The sequence below is a fragment of the Pagrus major genome, chromosome 12 (assembly GCF_040436345.1).
Source record: "Pagrus major chromosome 12, Pma_NU_1.0".
Classification (NCBI taxonomy): Eukaryota; Metazoa; Chordata; class Actinopteri; order Spariformes; family Sparidae; genus Pagrus; species Pagrus major.
The window spans coordinates 19096256-19118366 of NC_133226.1; the positions used below are offsets into that span (position 1 = coordinate 19096256).

The 22111-nt window shown below is 39.0% G+C and overlaps 1 protein-coding gene across 1 annotated transcript; it reads left to right on the forward strand.

Moving 5' to 3' along the window:
• Positions 1–5377: 5377 nt before the first annotated feature.
• Positions 5378–21295, forward strand: shc3 (SHC (Src homology 2 domain containing) transforming protein 3). The gene is made up of 12 exons (XM_073478591.1): positions 5378–6025; positions 10995–11065; positions 13799–13862; positions 14869–14988; positions 16269–16322; positions 16677–16728; positions 16819–16948; positions 17291–17441; positions 17609–17702; positions 17806–17997; positions 19280–19605; positions 19699–21295. Exons 1-12 carry the CDS (start codon positions 5378–5380, stop codon positions 19825–19827), a joined length of 2031 nt encoding a protein of 676 aa, XP_073334692.1. The 3' UTR covers positions 19828–21295.
• Positions 21296–22111: the final 816 nt, after the last annotated feature.

A 22111-nucleotide genomic window follows, 5' to 3' on the forward strand; every position in this document is an offset into this window, starting at 1 on the left:
TAAAGTGCTGGATTGCAATCAAATGTGGTCATTCATGTATCTCAGGATTAATTGTAGTCACTTCGGTGATAGCCTGACATCTAATATAGAGGATACTTGCTTTTAACAACATGTTTGTATCCTGGGTTTGGTTGGAGCGTCGCGTGTGCGCGTCCTCAGAAATTAACGCTACGCATCCTCAAGATGCAGTACGCACATGAACTGTAGGGGCAGTGTAGGGCTAGACCCAAACCTTGTGGAGGCAGGTATGTATTCACCGTAACCTGTGCCAAGAGGTGGTTGTTTATTTTTTCATGGCAGCAACCCAATGAAATGAAGACTTGTGCTCAACAGTCTTCCAGCTGTTGTTTGGCACTGGTGATTTTTGAGTTCTGGTGGTAAAAATGCTGCTGCAGTTGTAGAAGTGAAATCTTGACCGACCTCATTTATCTTCATGTGTTAATGCGAATGCTAAACGTCTCTTCAAACATTAAGTCATGAGCTTCATCTCCGGAGCTTTTGATGATGTTTGTAAATAATGCACTTTTCCCAAAAATGATAACAAAAAAACTGGTCACATTTTACCAGTTGCCTGTGTCTGCCCTTTCTCTAACGTTGGTTATTTTGCTTCTAGCTCGTCTGAAAATAACTCTTGCTTTTTTGAATGTTTTTGGTAACCTGGCAACAGTAGTCAAGTGGAGAAGTGTCTGCTGCTTTCCTTGCCAATAGATGCTCTTTTCCTCTGTCTCTTCTTTTTCATTCGCTCTTAATGTATGTCTGAAAAATGAGATCAAAATTTAGATTAAATCATATGTTTACTTACAATAGAACATATGTTCTTACTCATCACAAGCAGTATCTATTAAATGCTATGAACTTTGGGTGAAGACGAACCCTATATATTTTGTTTCTGAAATTGGTGAAAGACACATTTATGTTTATGTTGTCAGCGCACTCTTATTTTGAAAGAGAACACCAAGATAGTGCAGACAGGTCAGACTCCTATTAATGTTTGTGCCATCTTATTTATTTTTAATGAGACGCTTTGTTAACTGTCCGCAGATGGACTTCATCATACAGGAAGCTCCACGCTGGGGCCTATGCACCCTGCTGCACCACCAACACCTGCTGAGAGGCTGACTGGGTCTCTTCACGGCACCAGTCAATAAGCAGGAAATGCACACAGTGACCAACCATCAGCTGTAGTTGATGTTCCAGATATTCCCGCCTTTTTCTTTTCAACTCTGTCACCTTATGGTTCCCTCCACAGAGGTAGAAAAATGGTAGGTGGGCCTTCAGTGACTCAGGATCTCAGCTTTATTGGACGCCTGTGTACACAACGTGACAATGGGTGAGTAGAACTTTTTCGCACCTCTGTTCCCATGGATACAGTCCTCCGAAAAAAGGTTATGTGAATATAACAACGCTATAATTGAAATATTGATATCATGTTAATGATGCACATTTGATATTATCGTCTAAAGTAATCCATTGCTCCCAAAATATTTCTGTTTCTTTTCAGTCTCGCATTGTCATAATGCACCTTAACGCTGGTTGCCAACCGCCATTAAACGTCGAAAAACGAATAACAACGCAAAGTACCTAGCTAGCCAGCTACTACCACAACCTGTGCCTACTACTGCCTCACAATCATGTTGAAGGAGACGACAGATGAGAGCGAGACACTCTATGGTACGAGTGGATATCGCGATAGTATCGTTATCATGAAATCTTTTAGCCATAATAATCATTTCATAAAAATCTGATATCCTGATAGCCCTACTCTGCACCCTTCTTTGGGGGTATTAAGCAGAGTGTAGGGTCGGGTATGGACTGCTCCCATAAAGGTACTATAATTTCACATTTTACTGTATTACTGTTTGTATTCAAAAAACAGTAAACTGGATTTTATGTCCTGCCCTTTTGTTTCGATGGGTGATTCTTAACTTATTACACCAAACAAACCTTACACCGTGTCCTAACTGCATGTAACATGAGCGAGCATCATATTCAGCTTGATTTTACAGTTTCCTTTTGCAGCTTCTTAACTGGCCACAAGTGATGTGCAGTGGAGTGTGCTGCTTTGAGCTTGATGCCGTTTCTATTTTCATTCCTGTCGCTCGCATTTAAAGCACTAATGCTGCCATTATTCAAATACACCAGCCAAACTGCCATTACCGTTCTATGTTTATTTCATATTAGTAATTTAATTTTAATGTAATATTAGCTAAAATCATGATGTCAACTTCAAATGAAAAAGGCTAGTTTGCATTTGAAATTAAAAGATTATAAATATGTCAGGGTTATAAAGCCCTGAAAATTAGGAAACAGTGTAATTAGTATCTCTAATTTTATTTTTGGTACCATTGATACTTCCAAAAATTGAAAGTGAAAATGAATACAAGCAAATTAAAGTTAAATTTAATTAAATTATTTCATTTTAATATTAACATCCCTGAGCTTCCATACAGCACTGACTCAGCTTGCTCTCATCACGGCTTTTCATGCAGTCATGCATTATTTCTGGTTTTTGAACGCTGAACGCCAGATTGTGGCTCATATTTTAGTTGAAATGATGAAGAACTGCAAGACAAGAGCATAAAAATGGAAGATATTGATGGTTTTACATTTTTTTGTACAATAGCAAACCTTTAACCCAGCAGCAAATACACATTTGACAAAGTCTTTCATTGTTTAAGTAATTTTCAGTCGGTCTACTAGCAAGGTGAGACTAATATGACATACAAGCACATGACACCAGTCAGCTGTACGCTAGCAAGGGAAAAACAAAGGATGAAGAGATATGAACATTAATGATCAGTACTAAAATTGCAAAGGGTAATATAATTTAAAAGGGTGACATTTAGGACAATATAATATATGATTACATTCCCAACAAAAATACAAATATTAGCATACAGGATGTCTCTCTAATGGTAAAATCAATAAGATGCTAATTATGTATTTTCAAAAGACAAATGTTGTCCTAATATATAAATAACCACATCTGTGAACCCATAATTCATTTGTTGTTCTAGTGTGTTTGTACTATCTGCACTCATACATATTATCAGTAAATTACTAATTAAATGTGTAGGTGGTAACTGTTCACATGAATGTAGAAAAAAAAAAGCTGATAATGGTGACAATCAAAATCAGGGGGGTGACATTTTTTATCCCTATTTCTTGCCTAGATGTTTTTCTTATTTCTTCATTTGCTAACAGAACATTATCTTCATAAATTATGCAAACATTTCATATCTGATGATGTTCGTATTATTTTTAAAGGGCAGTCGAGAGAAAACAAAATGTACACCTGCATCTAGAATGGTCTCTTCCACTATTCTGCAAGCCTCCCCTGAATGAGTCATCCAGCTGGCTCCTCATTGGATAAGACCATGCCATCCCAAGGGATTGCCTTGCAGAGGCAGAAAGGCCTTGCTTCCATTCACAGAAACATTGGTATGCCAGCCTGCTATTTCATTCACATAAAAGACTAAATATTGCATGCTTTTTTGTCCTCCGCTCTTATTCTCCTTTGTCTTTTTGCCACCTCTTTTGATTTGCGAGGGGCTGCCTTTTCTTCCCTGCTTTTGTGTTTGCCCTTTTTTTTCTGAGGAGAGGAGGCAGACGTGCTGTCTTTTTTTTTTTTTTTCTATATTTGCCAGGCAGGAAAGAGAGATGTTGGGAGGGACTGCAGTGCGAAATCTGCAGCAGAGTGAGAGCGGAAGCTGCTTATGAATGAGTGTCAGTCTTTCGGCTTTGCTAGATGCTCCTGTGGACATTTTACATGAATGGTGTCTGGCTGTGTGCTTTCCGCTACCGGGGAGACAAAGATGCTTCATTGCTGCTGGTTTTAAGGAGACTCATGGGCTTTTTTTCTCTCTGTTATCCTTTTGGTCGTTTCATTGACTCATCTGCCTGAGAAACATGCCATTCATATTGTGTTTGTTTGAGTATCATTCATGTTGTTCAACCTGGACTGATTGCTGGAGATTTTAGACAAGCTGTTTAATATTTTCTCTGCTTCCTATCTGTGAACTTAATGTTTTAATCCTTAGTTGCAGAATGATGATGGAGATTTAGTGCTGCACATTAGACAAATGTTCTCAAAAGAATTTTATGAAAGGAATAGCTTTATTAATGTCTGATTATAAATATTTTTGCGCAGAAACAAGTGGATTAACCAGTCAGGCTTTTGAAAGTACATAACTGAGAATCAGGAGGGATGTCTGCCCATATTCTGCAGCTGTTATAAATTAACACTGACAATATATTAATGATGTTGCATATTCTTGCATACTGTATCATATCTTTCAATGATTTATAGATTTTTCTTTTACATCCTTTTAAAAAAATGACGTCTTTAGGGAACATTTAGATTTTTTATTCTTGAATCAAAGACATTTTTATTTTGGCAGGCTCTCTGATTGTATCTGTCAAACTAGATGCGAGTTTTCATTACATATTTCATTTATTATAATTTCTTTGGTTAGTTTATTGTGTGTGTCCACTGGTACCATTCATTTTGTAAGATATTAATTGTGTTTAACATGAATTCAAGCAAATTATCACCAATAATTATGTTACTAAGTTAAGTAATCAAGGTTCCTCTCTTTTTCATTTCCCTTTCTCGGAAAAAACAAATAAGACAGAAAGAATTACAGGGACTAAATATCAGACTGGGGAATTTAAAAATTGATTGGTTCTAGTGTGCTGTAAGTGGGAGGTTTTTTTTTCTCCCTCCGACAGGAAGTGATTTGCAGTGTTCAGCAAGCCTTTTGTTGAGAAGGTTTTCTCAGATCAGTGAGTCATGCTTTAGCTCTGAGCCGGCAGGCAGGCAGGCAGCAGTCAGTAGAGAGTATTTGCTCTTCCTTCGCAGTATCCGTGATCATCGACAACATAGACCTTTCTCTGTTCTCTTACTTTTTGGATTTTTGAAGCTAGAAATCAGCAGCAGCAGCAGCAGCAGCAGCATCACCGCTGGAAACCAAACAAGCTGCACCACAACACTGGCAGCCTTTGAGAGACCTTTTCTCTCCATCCTCTTCTTCCTCTGCCTCAATGCTGCGTTTCCATGGATTGTGTCTGTATATTTCTCTCTGACGGATTGGATTGCAGCTCTGGATTTCATTGAGAGCAGATTGGACTTTGGCGACAGCAGCAGCAGCAGCAGCAGCAGCAGCCCAACACAACCACCACTGTAACCTCAATAGAGAAAATTACAGTCAGGTGGCCTGTGATTGCTAAAAGGCGTTTGCTGCCTGTACCGCTGCTGCTATGTTACAGGAGAGGGTAATCAGCACGGCTCAGCCACGTCTGCCAGCACACTTGTGAAAGAGGCAGGCTGTGCGTGTCGGTTGGTGGAGAGAGGGGAGAGAGCAAGAGAGAGAAGGGTATGCTTCACCGTACCAAATACAACCGCTTCAGGAATGAGTCAGTAACATCCGTCGATGAGCTTCTCCACGGCCTGTCCATGAACCCCAAGGTCTCGGCCACCCCCCAGTCTGCAGCCGAGACATCTTACACACCCCCGACTGAGGTCCAATCCTCCTCCACCACCACTGCTTCCAGCACCCCCACCAGCCACGGCTCTGACCACCTGGAAGATGGAGGCACCACCCTCTGTACCCTCATCAACAAGGTGTCCAGCCTGAAATTCAGCAACTCAGGCAGCTTGCTGGGCATCAAGGGTCTGCCCTCGGCCGTCAAGGACCTGGCTGTGTCTAAGCTGCAGGTGGGTGGGGGATCGGGCTCAGGCAGCTCCAGTGGCCCGAGCCCTGGTGCAGCGACAGCAGCAGCAGCGGCAGCAGCAGCCTCTGGTGTGGGCGGCTCTCTGTGCAGCTCGGCCTCCCATTCAACCCCCTGCTCGCAGCTGGAGCCAGCCGTCAGCATGAGCAAGAAGAGCAGGCTGGATGAGCTCCAGCCCGGCAGAGTGGACTGGAATCCAGGTGGAGGAGGTGGTGGACTGGTGAGCAAACCCTCAAGAGGATGGCTACACTCGAGCGAGAAGATCTCCGGTCCAGGAGTGACATACATTGTGAAGGTTTGTCTCTTTTCTGTTTTTTTCTCCCTCTTCCTCTTTACACCATTCTCGCTTTTCTTTCAATGACTCAAGCTTGTGGAGGGTGGGGGGGGGGGGGGGGTACAGGAGATAATATAGTTTCAATGGCACATCACAACATGCCCTTGAGTGGGTGTATGTAGGTTGGCTACAGCAGAAGGCTGAGTGAAGGAGCAGCGACCAGAAAAAAGACATTGAATAATTCAGGAAATGGAGAAGGTCAACATTATGGAAAAGTACAGTGATGGGAAAACAAAAACAGCATTAATCAGTGCTGTAAACATTTCAATCAATACAGTATTTTTGTCCGTCTTGTGTATGTGGAGCCGCAGCGTTTTGCTTTTGTAACCATGGTGATGTGTTATTTCTGTACATTGTGCATCCCTATGAGCTGTATGGCTGTTTAGCCACAGATAGTGAAATGGTGGAGCAGGAAAAAAAAACAGACACGCAGCGCATGTTTGTCTCATCATATCTCACGTTAATCAACTGTCGCTCAGCCATCATACATCATTTAACGGAGCACAAGTTGGCGCACAACTACGAGAGCTTTGAATGTCATCATGCCGGCAATGAGTCACTAGCATGAGGAGTGATGATGCTGAGCCCTGGCTCGACAAGGTATCAAGTGAATGGAAAAAATGGAACAAACCATTTTCATTGAAACCTCACAGTAAAGTGTGCAGTTGCCTGAACATATAAACACAAAGCATCATTTATTTTTTGAGCATATGTGCAAAAGTGTAATATTCCAAATGAAGTTACACAGTACGATTGCCATCATATGACACCTACTCCAACTTGTCTGAACAAAGCCTACAGTGTCTGTGACCAGCGTGGCATTCCATTAACTGCATTAAGGACGGGGAGCGCTTGTTTGTCCAGTCAATGCTGCTGAAAGCATCCACACTGTGAGAGGGGGAATGGGTCCGGTCTGTGCTCCCCTCCACCCGCCCCCACCCTCTGCTTTTCCTGTGGTTTGAGTCCTGTGTGTATTGAGTTCAACGTGGTGTTATGCTCACAGCACTTTTAATTAACGTCATGCGGTCACTCCTCGCCCATCATGCACCATTACTCTAAAGGGACATTGATTGACAGTGACACTGTTTACACTCACACTTTTAGCCCATGGTAGCTATGTGTTTGTCACATTCAGTCTAGATTTTGTCCTAGAAAGAAGAGCAAAAATTAACTAAAAAACCACAACGATAAAGTTCAGAAGAGATGAGGGGAACTGCAGAGCCACCCCTAATTAAATAATTAGGAACATGACAAACAGTCATGTGATCACATGACTGTTTGTCATGTTCCTAATTATTTAATTATAGAGATCACCACCCTTTTTGCATTGGTTATTGCATTGATGTTGTAATTATTAACTGCTCACAATGCAGATTAATCAAGTAGACCAATAACCAATTTTTGGAACAGATGAACAATTACAGTAATAAAAATCTTGTTGTCAAAATTTAGAATAACCAGTGATGGAATCTAACTAAATACAATTTACTCAAATACTCTACGTAAATGGTAATTCCACCAGTTTTACACATTAAAGTGTGTTTACAGTTCTCGGGCAGTACGACTGCATATGTGTAAAAGTAGTTTAAAGCTTTTTTTGGCTCCAGAGGAAGCTGCATGTAATCTGATAAATTGCCTTCAGTGATTTCACTCTGTGGCTTAATTGCATTTTGGGTAATGTAGGCACGAGGTTTTGAAAATTAGTCCACTGGCTAAAATTGCACACCTATAACACTCTTGGACTCATGATGGACAGTTGGAATGCAAATGATCAAAATCAATACAGCATTTATTCCAACATTTGTCTTCCTTTTTAAAACCTGGCATCTACATTACCCACAATGCAGTGTAGCCACTGAGTGGCATCACTGGAGGAAATTTATCAGATTACATGCGGCTTCCTCTGGAACCACAGAAGGCTTGATACCACTTTTTTCATGTATGCAGTAGTACTCCCCAAGACCTTCAAACACCTTCATGTGTAAAGTTGGTGGAGTTACCCTTTAAGTACAATTTTGAGGTACTTTACTTGAGTATGTCCATTTTCTGCTCCTTTATACGTATTATCGAATACATTTATCTGATAACTTTAGTTTCTAGTTATCAGATTCAGATTATTCAGTGTTGATTGGATGTTACTTGTGACGCGTAACCAATCAGATAGTATTACGCGGGACACTGAGGCCCTGTCCACATGTACACAGATATTTCTCAAAACAAAGCCTTTTCTGTGCATTTTCGCCTTTGGTATACACATTAACGATGTTTTAGGTCGCTGAAAACAGAGCTTTGTTGTCAGTGTTTAAGTCTGGATGGGCGGAAACTGCGATTTTTTGGAAACGATGACGCAGACACACATCTTTATATGCAAATGTAAACTCAGAGCATGTGTTATGATATTGGAGTATGAGTTTGTACAGTTACGGAATATATGTAGCTACACTGTTTAATGTTTTATTTTGAAAGACACAAATGGACAATGATAATACAATGATGGAAAAGAGAGACAGAAACAACTGCTTACAATGTTTTGCTCACAAATTATTCAAGAAGATTCTGTCAAGAGCAGTCACTGCCCTGCCTTGTTCATTGTATTTTCTGTGCACATGCCCAGTGTATATGAATGGCCATGAGATATGCGTTTCCATTGTGTTGTGTGAACATAGATTATTTTTGAAACGATGCAAAAATTATCATGAGGAAAAAGATATTTACAAGAATACATGCATTTGTGTAACATCTCAAAATTAACATTATGGTTTAGCAAGTTTTGTGACATCTGTAACCTGGATGCAACTAAATTATATGAAAGCTACTTTTTATATTTGGAAACAAATAATGTTAAAATATATGAGCACATCCAAACCCCAGTTAGCAACAGCTATAGCCAGTATGGTATATGACTTAATTTATGCCTGTAGTAAAGCCAGTACTGTATCTGTAGTTGTGTGAGTGCATGTTCGCCGTGATCACTTAGAAGTTCTGTGGTTCACTGAGATCATTTGTGGCTTCCCATTGATTTTCATAATTAATGTGAAGTTCAGTTATGACTGTATAAACGATGCACTTGTTTATTGTTCAGCGTGGCAGAGAAATGTCTTCATAATGTGCTCAGAATAGTTTTCTACCAATTTTAGAAGTGTTTGATTTATTTTTGGACCTGCTGAATAGTGCACTTCAAACACACGGTTCTAAAAATAGCTAACATTAAAAAATGTGCAAACGTCATGTTGACAAAATGTTATTTGTTTGCTGGTACTTGCAAAAACACTCACCGGAGAGAAGGGGTCTCATATTGTGAAAGTTATGATTCTAATAACTCTGCGAGAAGGAGTGGAAATAGAAACGTTAGCGTGTCTGGATGTCTGCTTTGTTTACAGCCAGATTATGAATGTGATTGTAATAACGATAGGAACTCGTCAGCACAAAATGTTCCCGGTCTGTGCAATATTAATCAGAAGAGGTGTTGTAATGTGAGTAGGTGGCTGCTGCTGCTGCTGAAGATGGTTTTATGGGATAGGATGACTACAGTCACCTTATGAGGCACACTGTAGTAACAGTTTTTCAAATCAATCTAAAAAGCATTGACTTTATGTTTTATTCTAACTTTGTGTTGGGTGTTTCCATTTTCAACTGGAAAGTAGACAAACATGATACCAAATGTAGTACAGGTGAAGGTCTGCTTGCAACCCTTATTTACATGCACACGTTAGCTTGTAGTCCCAATGTTGACCCTGTCCCATTTCCATACTGGCCCTACACTGCCTCTACTGTTAATGTGCACATTGCACGTTGTGTAGTGTTAATTTCTGAGGATGTGCACAACCGATGCTCCAAATGGATGCAGGATGCACGACGCAGCTAGAATGTGCATGCAAAGTCGTTGTTAAAAGCAATGATATCTTCGGACTTTCTTTCGCAGCTAAATGGTAGCTGTTTAAGTTCCGTTTCTTGTAAAATGCGTTGTGTGTAAAATGTGTTTCTATAAAAATGCATTGAATGTGTCAATGAGGCCTAATCGCAGCAGTGAAGAAACAATGTAGGTATTTCCCTCCTCATAAAACATTTGCAAAGCCAATTTTTGAAAAGGTATTTACAGTGTTTTTATTTACCACCCTTTCTTATCACAAGTGTCTGTGTAGATCAGTGGATTAGCCAGAAACTAGTGGCAGGAAAGTGAATTGTGCCGCCGTGCTTAGGAATTGTGCTTGGGCCTGCATGTGTGTCAATGGAAACAAAAAACACTGCTCCATAACGCTACCTGTGGTCAAAAAATCCACCAGATATCTTTTAAATCTGAGATATTTTTGTTGCTCACGGGAAAGCTTCTGTTTCAAAAAACAGAATTACTGAAAATCAGTATCTGTTACTATGGCAACTGAAGTCCTGGCACCAGCCTGCTTTAAGGCAGGTTAGATTGATCTTAACCTCTGGTGCCAAGTTAAGTCATTGCAAAGAATTTTAGGCAACTTATTTGAATTTAAAGTACAATAAATGATATTGCTGTATTTAAGTATTTTAGTAAAGTTAGAATTGATGTGTAACCGAAGCTTATAGAGATAATATTAGACCGATATGTAAAGCCACTCTCCAAAAGATCCACTTCACAAGTTGCTCTCATTTGAAACAACAAACAATCTTAGCAAGATTATAAAACTACCTAAAGACGTATGTTAAACAATAAGTTCAGTTCTTCATGTTTTTTTCTTCTGGAAATATTTCTAAATGTTAAGTTAATGTTGCAGTGATTCGGTAAAAATTGAAAGACTGTACTTATGTGGATTTAGTGAGTTCAGATTGGTAGAATAAACAAATCAGTTGTATTTTTCTGCACACGACATGTCCTAGTCCTAAACGTCTGAATGTTACTTTTGACATCTTATTGAATGTGCTGCATTTTACATGCTATTTTATGTTTTTTGATTTCCAGTACCTGGGCTGTATAGAAGTCCTTCGATCGATGAGATCACTGGATTTCACCACAAGATCACAGATTACGAGGTACGTCCACACCGGGTTTTCTGACTTTTCAGGATTCACTAAGATTTCCTATGAAGCAAATCCCAGCAAATCAGTTATTCTGCTTTGTTGTCTATACCCACAAACAACACACACGCAAGACTGGTGATTATTTGTTCACAATAAAGACTCAATTTAATTGTTAACTATTAAAATAATTTTGAATATTGACAAATGATATTTGACCAATTTTCAATACAGTAACTGTAAAGTTATATACTGTAATACCTCTTGACCTTTGGTTTCACTGTGAACAATTTAACGTGAAAAGTTTTATCAATATGTGTGAGATTCAAAATGTAATTATCTATTTAAATGTCCATGTAGACACAAAGAACTTAAAAATTTGTATCTATTTTAAAATAGTATTTTTGATCTTGTTCTTCAAAAGCCACATTGATATGATAGTTTACAGTTGTTTTGTTCACTTTCTGCAGCATAAAAACATATTTTCAGCTCATTTAGAGAAAGTAATAGATGCTTTGTGGCTGAACTTGAATATGCCAATCTTTCGTTGCTCCTAACCTTCTATTGTCAATATAGTTAAACATAATACGACCCCAAATCACAGAGATGCCAGTTCATACAGGACTAATATTATCACATGACCTGTTTTTAGTGAAATATGGCATCTTTACAAATTCACTTTTGCAAATTTCCAAATAACTAAAGGTCCCCAGGTAATACTAGTCCCGTGCGAATAGAGACTGACAATGATGAATTTGTTGTGAACGGTATTATCAGTTCTGATGTTTTTAGTGTTTGTAAATTAAAAATAAAGCTTATGAATTTTAATCTTTGCCCAAATGCCTACACGTGACTCCCTTTAGTATTGAGTACATTTAGTTTTGTCTATTTTTTAAGACAGTCACTGCTCCCTGTCATGCCTTATCAGATATAAACATATAATTACAAGTAGAACATCGATCCTCAGAATTCATACGTTTATCTGCGATCCCACTCTTGTGGGGTGTTTAAAATGTAACACGACTTCGATATCATATGTATTTGGAGTACATTTCCTTTCCTGTTATCACAATTTGTTTGCATGGAGTCTTCTGTGAGTCCATGTGTATCTTTGAAATCATTGACCAATGTGCAGTGAGGCAAAGACCAACAGTGAATCGGTTTGTGTCATGTCCACTTTTATGCTTGACTTCCTGAAGTCAGTCCAGACTAACGTTAGCTTGCAAGGCCACACAGCAGTGGGCTCTCTCACTGTGTGTGTGTGTATGTGTGTTTCTGTTTCCCTCTAATAAAGAGAGATAGACAAACAGAGAGATAAAGCTATGTCTCATGCCACTGCTATTATTAGATTTCTCCTTTTCTAAAAGAACCTACTGCTGTGCGTGAATTATCCAGGTAGAAAGGATACAGAAATTAACGTCTCTGTTTCTGTCATGAAACCAATATTCCCTTCATCTCAGAGGGGAATTTGACTTTTTCTGCATAAAAGCAGCTCTATCTTTAGCCACTATTCAATTCAAACATTGTTGTCTTTTACATAAATATGACAGCACGGTGATGGCCGCTGCAGATGAAACGGTTCACTTCACATCTTAAAGACAGTTTTAGATTTCACTCTGTGATGTGTAGCACTGTACAACAGATACAGTTGCGTGGTTTCAGGAGGTACAGTGCATTTACAATATTCCCTATGGCTCAATATAAAACACTCTACACTGCATATTGAATCTTGACTCAGGTCTCCTGTGGCCAAGGTGATTTCATTTTATGTGTAACAACCTGTAGAGTTCAGAGAGACTATAAATACAATCTTTGTCTTTTGGTGTTTTTATCTACTGTTTTTCTACATGTATTTATTGTAATTAATACAGACTTAAGACAATAATGATATTAAAAAAAGCAAAAATAAGGAAATAAGATAAAAGTTGTTTTGATGAGATTGTACACAACATCATTTCAGTTAATTTTGTTTTGTTCTAAAGTATAGATTTTATTTTTATTTTTTCAGTTTATTTCATTTAAAAAAAAAAAATGTGTCCACAACTTTGGTTTATGACTAAATAACGAGAAAAGTAATGATATTCCCATCAAAGTCAGCTGTAATTTGTATTTAGTGCTAATTAACTACTGTTAGAATGCTAAACGCAGTAACATCATGTTCGCATTGTCAATGAGAGCATGTTAGCATGATGACGTTAGCATTTAGCTTAGAGTATGGCTGGGCCTGTATACCAAAGATCCAACAATTAATCAATAAGGTATCTAACTATTAAATTAATTGGCAACTATTTTGAGAATTGATTCATTCATTTGAGTAATTTTTCAAGAAAAAAAAGGCAACATTCTCTGATTTCAGCTTCTTAAAAGTCGTCTTTACTCCTCTATAACAGCTGACTGAATATATTTAGGCTGTGGTAAAAACAGGACATCATCTTGAGCTTTGGGAAGCAATGATTGTAGATTTTCTTCCCCCTTTTTTATTGATTAGTTGATGGGTCCATAAAAAGTCGGAAAATGGTGAAAAAAAGTCAGATTGACAATGAAAATAATCTTTAGTTTCAGCCCTACTACGTACAGGTTCACTACGAGTTCACTCTTGTTCCTTCCAAGATGACAGAATATTCATTTTGTTTTCATGGCATGAATCTTAACTGTAAATACAGTCTAACTCCATGTCAAAATAACTGTGATTCTGTGGGTGTCTGTGGTCACCATCTTGGCTTCATCCTCCTCTCGCCCTCCCTCCAGGGAAGCCATCAGCCTGGTGTGTGAGGCTGTTCCAGGGACCAAAGGAGCTCTGCGGAAGAGAAAGGTACATGGATGGACAGAGAGAGAAGAGGGAGGGAGGGAGACGTAGTGATCACGGGAGGACTGAGAGAGCTGAGAAAATGCAATGTTAGTGAAAAATACAGTAGAGAGAATAAGAGGAAACAGCATTAGATATTCATTTACCCTTCCACGTTTCTATATATAGAATCGCCTCTGTAAGTTCTTCTTCTCTTTTCCTTCCTTCATGTAAAAAGAGAGGGAAAACGGAGACAGATAGAGGAAGGAAGAAACGATGAGAATGACAGAGAGAGATTGTACTTAGAGAAGAGAGAGGCTGAGGAGAGAGAAGAGAGATGAAGAGGTATGGCACTGTATGTGCGTGGGCGTAGCTCCAGCCCACGATGCATTGCACACCGCGCACAGTGCTTAGTGACTCATGTAGTGCACAATATCTGTGATCAGGAGGCTGAGCTTGTGTGTGTGTGTGTGTGTGTGTGTGTGTGTGTGCTCATGTCTTCCATGTGTGCGTGCATGTACATGGTGTGTCCACAATGTGTGAGGAGACTGTCTGAATGTGGGGTGTGAAATGAAGCATTACTCTGCTCTCTAGAGCTTGTTCAAATGTCAGGGAAGAGTATATAACACAAAATCAGTGCAGACTAGTTTCTCTCTCAAAATAGATGTAAGATATAAGATAATCTTATTTTGACTGTGTGACAAACACGCTATGGTGACATCATTAATACCTGGGATTATTATTATTATTAATATTATTATTATTATTATTATTGTTAATGTAATTATAGAATGAAATTTGAGATGTGGGCTCTTTGGGAGGTATATTTAGTGACTTATATGCTGAGACTTACTAGATATGAAGCTACAGCTAGCACCTGGCTTACTTAGCTTAGCATAAAGACTGGATACAGGGCTCCTGGCTCTGTCCAAAGGTACTGTTTACCCAGTGCATCTAAAACTCAATAATCATAGACTTTGCCGCTGTAATTTGTGTGTTTGTGTCTGTCTGTGTCCCTTTTTGATTCTTTCAGCCACCGTCCAAAGCTCTGTCCAGTATCCTGGGGAAGAGCAACCTGCAGTTTGCTGGCATGTCCATCAACCTAAATATCTCCACCAGTAGCCTCAACCTGATGACCCCTGATGGCAAACAGGTAAGTGTGCAACCTTTGTAAACAGTTATAGGATGCTGTGAGCCACGTAAGCACGTCTAAGAAAAGGATCTGCATAAACCTCCTTAATTCTTGGTCAGAAAAAAAAATACCGAAAAGATTTCACTGAAGAAGGCCATGAGATATGCTTGATGGCTCAGTGAATAGCTAAGTAAGCGGACCTTACATTTACTACACATACAATATGTGTCCCTAAGGTCAAGAATGAATCTTCACCTTTCATCTAAAAAGATGAAAACTGTGATCAGTTGACATTTTTATCAGCAATAGAGGGAATAGAGGAGGAAAGAAAGAACACGTGACCCTCCAGATGTTTCTAGAATTACCAGAGGAGGTTGGCAACTTGGCTTTCAGAATGCACGTCACTATATTTAGCCAGTTATATGGCTAATAAAATAGTTTTCTTTGTGGTAGTGGTGGTCAGTGGTTTCACTTTTATCACTGTGTCCTTCTCGATACTGCCAGCAGATGGTGCCAAAGCAAAAAAAAGTTAAAATCCCACACATAAATCAATCAACACAGACAAACAGTTCTCCCAATGAGAAAGCACCACATCTGGGGACTTACCCTAAATCGCCCAACGCCTTCTCTCTCTGGTCCACATCTCCAAGTTGTAGCTCAAGAAAAGTTAATTCAACTAGTTTCTAATGAGGCAGCAGGAAGTAAACATGCAACCTCTCACTGTAGCTGCCTATTAGATGTGTTTTCAAACAGGCAGTGATGGTTAGCTGACTAAATACTATACTTTTGCTGGATTAGAGCCTGTAAAAAACACCTAAACTGAAAGTTAATTATATGCAATAATAAGAAAAATGGTCAAAAACAATGTTAAGCATACTGTTAAACACAGCTTTTTAAAAAAATATTTTTTTACATTTCTGCACATATTAAACAAACATACAAAGTGGTGTAGGTAGGTTGGCGTATTGAACTTTGGAGAGAGGAGTATGGCTTGCTTCCATTTTTTTATGCTAAGCTAGTAGTACCTTTTTTTTTCCAGCTCCATATTTAACAGGCAGTCATTGATATCAATCTTCTCACCTATCTCTTGGCAAGAAAAAAAAAGAAGCATTTTTTTCTTTAAAGGCCACTGAGCTGAATACTTCCAATATGGCTGCCTCACATTGTGTTCGATACCAGACAGTTTTTTGTTGTTAAATTAGCGGATCAAGGCAAATAAAATTAACAAATTCTGACTGTATCCGTGTGCATAAAGAGGCATTCATTAACTTCTAATTACTGTATGATTTTGCTCTTGACAGATCATAGCCAACCATCACATGCAGTCCATCTCCTTTGCATCAGGTGGAGACCCTGTAAGTAACTCAAGGGCCTGTGTCTTGTGATCAAATAAAACCTTTTCTCCAATTATTATATTCAATCTATTAGATTAACTGGCATACCTGCACAATTTTAGGGGTTTTATGTAACTGAATGTTACATAAAACATGATTCATTGATTGACTGATGCTGTATATTTTTATGAAAAACCTGTTAAAAAAAGGTGTTTATCCCTCTTTAAACATGGCATCAACCAAATAATAATGATTTTACATTATTAATACGTTTTCAAATTTTCATCAGGGTTAAAGTGACTTAATCAGAAAATAAAGGTTGTTAAATATTTTATACTCTAGTTGGAAATTCTTACAACAGTGTGTCTTTTTCAGGAAACGACAGATTATGTTGCCTATGTAGCAAAGGACCCTGTTAACAGAAGAGGTAGGTGTTAATTCCTTTAATACTTTATAAATTGTCTGATATCTCACATGCAACATGCTTATAAGAATTTGTTTCTCTGACCCTCATCAGCATGTCACATCCTGGAGTGCTCTGACGGTCTGGCCCAGGACGTGATCAGCACCATCGGCCAGGCCTTTGACCTTCGCTTCCAGCAGTACCTGCAGTGTCCCTCCAGCAAACTGTCCTCCACACACGACAGGTGAGGTGTTCACGTAACACTCACAAAAGTGCATATTCACCAGGGGTGAGTGAGTACACCATTATCTCTATCTGCATCTATTCAACCAGCTAAATAATCTGTGTCCGTATCTGTATTTGGATTGGGCGGGCCTTAATCTGGAAGTTGTTAATATCCTACAGGATAGGTTTGGCAGATAATCTGTTTAGACCAGCCACAAATCGACAGTAGCCCCGATCCCACAGTTGTCAGTAGGGACAAATATGACTCAAAATCTGCCCAACTATCCTTTAGTGTGTGTCACAACACAAGCACACTCACAGACAGTATTGAGTTCACCCTCAAAATGTGTTTTTCCTTCAGGGTATTAAACATGGAGGAGTTACCATGGACAGAGGAGGAGGAGGAGTCAGCAGAACATCCCTACTATAACAACATTCCTGGTAAGATGCCACCTCCTGGAGGCTTCATCGATGCCCGGCTGACCAATCAGAATGCAGCGGATGGATGCCAGGTACATGTACCACTCAATTTATGTGGATTTATTTGAACTTTTGTTCTCATGTGGACATAATCAGAGTAGCACAATTAACTTTGAGTCTTTTTTTTTGAATATCAACCCTCCATTTTTTAATGGAATAATGTGTCCTAACTGAGCACTGTGTGTCTGTATGTCACCAGATGGGCCCAGGTTCGGTAGATCAGACATATTACCAGGGGCGGCACTGTGGAGAAAACTGGGGAGATGAAAGAAAGCCCATATTCATACAACAGGGTAAGAAAATCCATATTTCAACACATAAGACATGTTTAACTTTGCAGAATTTAATGAATTCAACACTATGGCTGTGATTGTCTGTCTGGATGTCTTCTTGTAGGATCATTTGATATCAGCAGTCTGCCTGAGAGCAAAGGTCAGGCACCAAAAACAGCAGAGATGCCCGCATATGTGAACACCCAGCAGATCGACGCCCAGGTGCTCGCAGCACTCCAGGCAGAGGCAGAAAATGTGACAAAGGGTATGGCAGCAGCGGCCAAAGAGAGCCCGCAGAAGGACCTGTTTGACATGAGTAAGTGTCGGTGGGCAGGTAGTTTCGGTTTCTGGTCACGTGATTTGAACAGTGGATTTCGAAGTGCTCGTTAAGGCTCACCTGTCACAGTCTCTGAGCAGCATCTTTGCCCTGCATTCATAATAAAATTGTAAGATGACTTTCTAATTACAGATCTTAATTATAGGGGTTTCCTCGCTTTTGTTTCTCCGTGACTTCAGCGTGGCATTATAATAACACCTCATCAGAGTGAAGACAATAGGACAACAGTGTTAATGTCAGCGTGCAGCTCTATTCTTTACTTTGCCTTGCTATTATCATACATGGCAGATCAGTTACATAAGGATGTGTGTAACTATGTATGAAGAATCCATGACACAAATTACATGTGAGCAGTGAACTATACTGTTAATTGTTCTTATATGAGTTTTAAACTCAAGCTTCATCATCCACTTTCTGTAGTTCTGCATTTTACTTCCTCCAGCACTTGCTTGATGGAAACTTAGTAAAGTTTAGTAAGTAAAGTAATTAATGCAGTACTATACAGTATAATTGATCATTATGTAGTGCTGAAATTTTAATTGACTTGTGCTAGTCAGTCATAAAAGTTAGGATTTGCAAAGGATCCCCAACATAACGCTATTGTGTCAAAAATAATACAATTACTGGATATTTTAGAATAACATTTTTATGTATCATCAGCATTACAGAATATGTAAAATGTCCTGCTCCTTTCTGTGTACAGTCTGTCTTTTTTCACTCCATCCAGGTCCTCTCACGATCCAAATAAATGCCCGTCAAGTTAATTGGTAACTCTAAATTGTCCGTACACTGTAAAATCTGACAAAAGTAACAAGGAAACCAATTAGTAGACTAATCATTTTAAGTGGTTCAAACTTGTTTAGCTTGTAAGACTTAAATGTAATAGTCTACTTTACTTGGTAATTCTGAGGTTGACAGTTTCTTGACTTTTTTAAAGAAAAGTCAACTTTTAAAATTTACAGTGTTGGTATTAGATTTAAGTGTATGTCTTGTAGAACCCGACTGATATATTGGTGGGCCAGTTTCATTGGCCAATATTGGCCTATCACTGATATATTATAGATATATGGATATTGGTGTACATGTTGTCCGCTGTACAGCATGAAAACATCTTTTTTATAAGAATAATACCATTTTCTGAAGCTGATTTCATGGATTAGTATAGTTGAGCTGTACCTGCAGGAGGTCAAGTTAAAAATTCTGCCACAGGTATCCTTCCTCTCTTAATTTTTCACTTTGGCACTGCCCTCATCTATACCAGAGCCCTTCGAGGACGCCATTCAGTCGCAGTCCCATCCGTCGTCCCAGGGGCAGCCCCAGTCCCAGACTTCTGCTCTCCACAAGGCAGCGTCCGTGGACAACTCGAGCCCTCTTCTCGTGCGCTCACTGGCCTTCCGGGCACAGGAGGAGCTGGAGGGCCAGACGTGGTACCACGGCAAAATGAGTCGCCGTGACGCTGAAAAACTGCTGAAAGACGACGGGGACTTCCTGGTTCGTAAGAGCACTACCAACCCAGGGTCCTATGTACTGACGGGCATGCACAATGGACTTGCCAAACACCTGCTGTTGGTGGACCCTGAGGGCACGGTAAGAAGAAATGTGTGTTTGTGGGAGATACTGTAGATAGTTATGACTTATTTGTCCACATCAGACATTTAACATTTCTTTCTCTTTTTAAAGGTACGGACAAAAGATCACATATTTGACAGCATTAGCCATCTAATTGGCCATCACCGTGACAACAATCTGCCGATTGTGTCAGCTGGGAGCGAACTGTGTCTCCTACAGCCCGTTGGAAGGAAACAGTGATGCTTGCAATGTCTGATGGGAAATAGGAAGCTCTGGACAGTCTCTCCTACCATCCTGAAACTTGAAGATGAAACACGAAGAGAAGATGCTTAAAGGCTCAAGGCGCTGACAGTGTTTTTGGGAAACTGGCCCGTGGTTACTTTTGTGGAGGCACTGAAAGACGCAAGATTTGTTTAAGATAAAAAAAATTATTTATAGAACTGTTATTATTTTGTTGTGATGACTGAAATGCTATATTTTTGAGAAGACATAGGTGCATTTGGACATAATATGTTGATTTGGTGTTTTAAAAGATAAAAAAAAAACAGAGACAATTGTTCTTGTAGTTTAGATGAAGTGCAAATCGAACCTCAGAGAGGTGTTAACAAGAGTATTTTAGAATAAAGAAACCTGAAATTTTAGTTTTGTCTGTCAAGCACAACCACATTTCTACAGGAACCGTTGGCTGAGAGGTCGAGGAAACAAAAACAGTTTGGACAAAAAATGCTGTTTGTAATGAATTACTTTAGATAAATGTCCTTTAATCTCCACCAATAGCGTGACAGCTCACTCAATTAGTCACTATATGAAATCTGCTTTTATTGGGGATTAGAACTGAATGTGTTTTTGCTTTGCAGTAGTCACAAAGTGTCGGGGTGCAAACAGACATCCTTCATAGTGCTGTCAATGGCTTTAAAGATCAACCTTTTTTATGAAGTATTTTCTCGTGTCACTGCAGTCGCATGACTTAAAATCAACTGTTCTTGTGGACATTGTTCGTAGACCTTGATACCCCTTTATTTGAAAGAGGTGCTTGTGTATGCTGACACTGTAAAATATTTATGCTTTTCAACCAGTGATTATTTCTGAATTGGTTTCCTCTGGATTCTTCTTTTAGGTGTGTAGTCGATGATTAGTTTTCGGGGCTTGAGTCACGCAATGGATATTCTCACATTCTTGACTGACATTTTCGGCTTTTTCTTTTCTTCCGCAAAAGTTATCGTTATCATTGGAATGATCACAAATGAATAGCACAATCAGAGAGTTAGATCAGTTAGATCCTCTGTGTCAGTTGTACCAAGACGAATTATTGATGTGTTGAGACGTAATTTACACATTTTTACTTACGAATTAGACAAAATGTTGAGCACTCAATGCAGAATGGTTGATGTTAGATCACATTCACTTATTAACGTGTGTGGATATCTCATGGCAAGACTGCTTTATTGCCACTAGATGTCATCACAGAAATGCTTGTTTACTGTCAGTCACACTCACTTCAACTCTCTTGTGTTATCACTTGTAAGTAGCAAAGGATGCCGGCTGTGTTTTTGCTTTACAGGGGAAAATTCAACTCTACAGGTCAGAGTTAATTTGCATTTTGCAGTCCACTGTACACAATCGCTCCTCAGAACAGTTTGCTGTCTTTAGGTTTAAACGGACTGTTTTTGTAGAGCGGGAATCAAAATAAAAAAATAAATAAAAACAGCTTCTAGAAATAGCTCACAGCAGTTATTGCAACAGACTTTTTAAAAATGCTCTCATCCTTACTATTGTCAGTACTCTGATGGAAACCAAATGAATGGGGCATTGTATTTGATATGCACTGGACCACTTCAATTGAACCAAAATCAGCATGTGTTCAATGAGTTTGACAAGACAGATGCAATGTAATATAACGTGCCTGTATTTTGCTGCAAGAAGGGACTGTACAGTACATGCATCTCACAACAACACATATTTTAGCAAAAGAAGAGCAGTATCGGGATCATTAGATAATTATCCAGCACCAGATTATTTTGGTTTAGGCTTCCTTGACTCCTTGTGTCCCTTTTGAAAGGAAGATATTTGGATTTTTGACAAAAGTGTGAGGAATAAAGGGGCACAAAGAATCATTTAAGGTTTTCTTTTTTTTGGACATTAACTTTTCCTTAATCCAATTCTTTGTGACATAATTTCATCAAATCTATACGGAAGCCCTGGGAAGCAAACGAGAAGAACAATTTGTGGTGATGAATTTTCTGACGAAAAGTCTAAATTTAATTTTCTCTCCTGTGTTTATGACTTAAGAACAAGTGAAATAAGAGGTTTGCCATGATAATCTTTCTAAGTTCCTCAGACATTTTATTTAATCTGAGAAACGGGTAGAAAACATTTTTTGACAGGTAAAAAAAGGAAGTTTTGCCAGGATAATTTTTTCTCAACCCAATTACCAGAATAACTTTTGGCAATTTATTTTCCTGCAGAAATGAGATATGTTGAAACTTTACTTTTTTCTTGTTACAACGCTGTGCTTTGGTTAGGT

Bases quoted from the DNA above. Each gene is read 5' to 3' on its own strand.
- shc3 (XM_073478591.1), top strand. From the start codon at position 5,378: ATGCTTCACCGTACCAAATACAACCGCTTCAGGAATGAGTCAGTAACA. The intron at 16,323-16,676 runs GTAAGTAACTCA...TGTCTTTTTCAG, and splicing joins TTGCATCAGGTGGAGACCCT to GAAACGACAGATTATGTTGC. The intron at 19,606-19,698 runs GTAAGAAGAAAT...CTCTTTTTAAAG, and splicing joins TGGTGGACCCTGAGGGCACG to GTACGGACAAAAGATCACAT.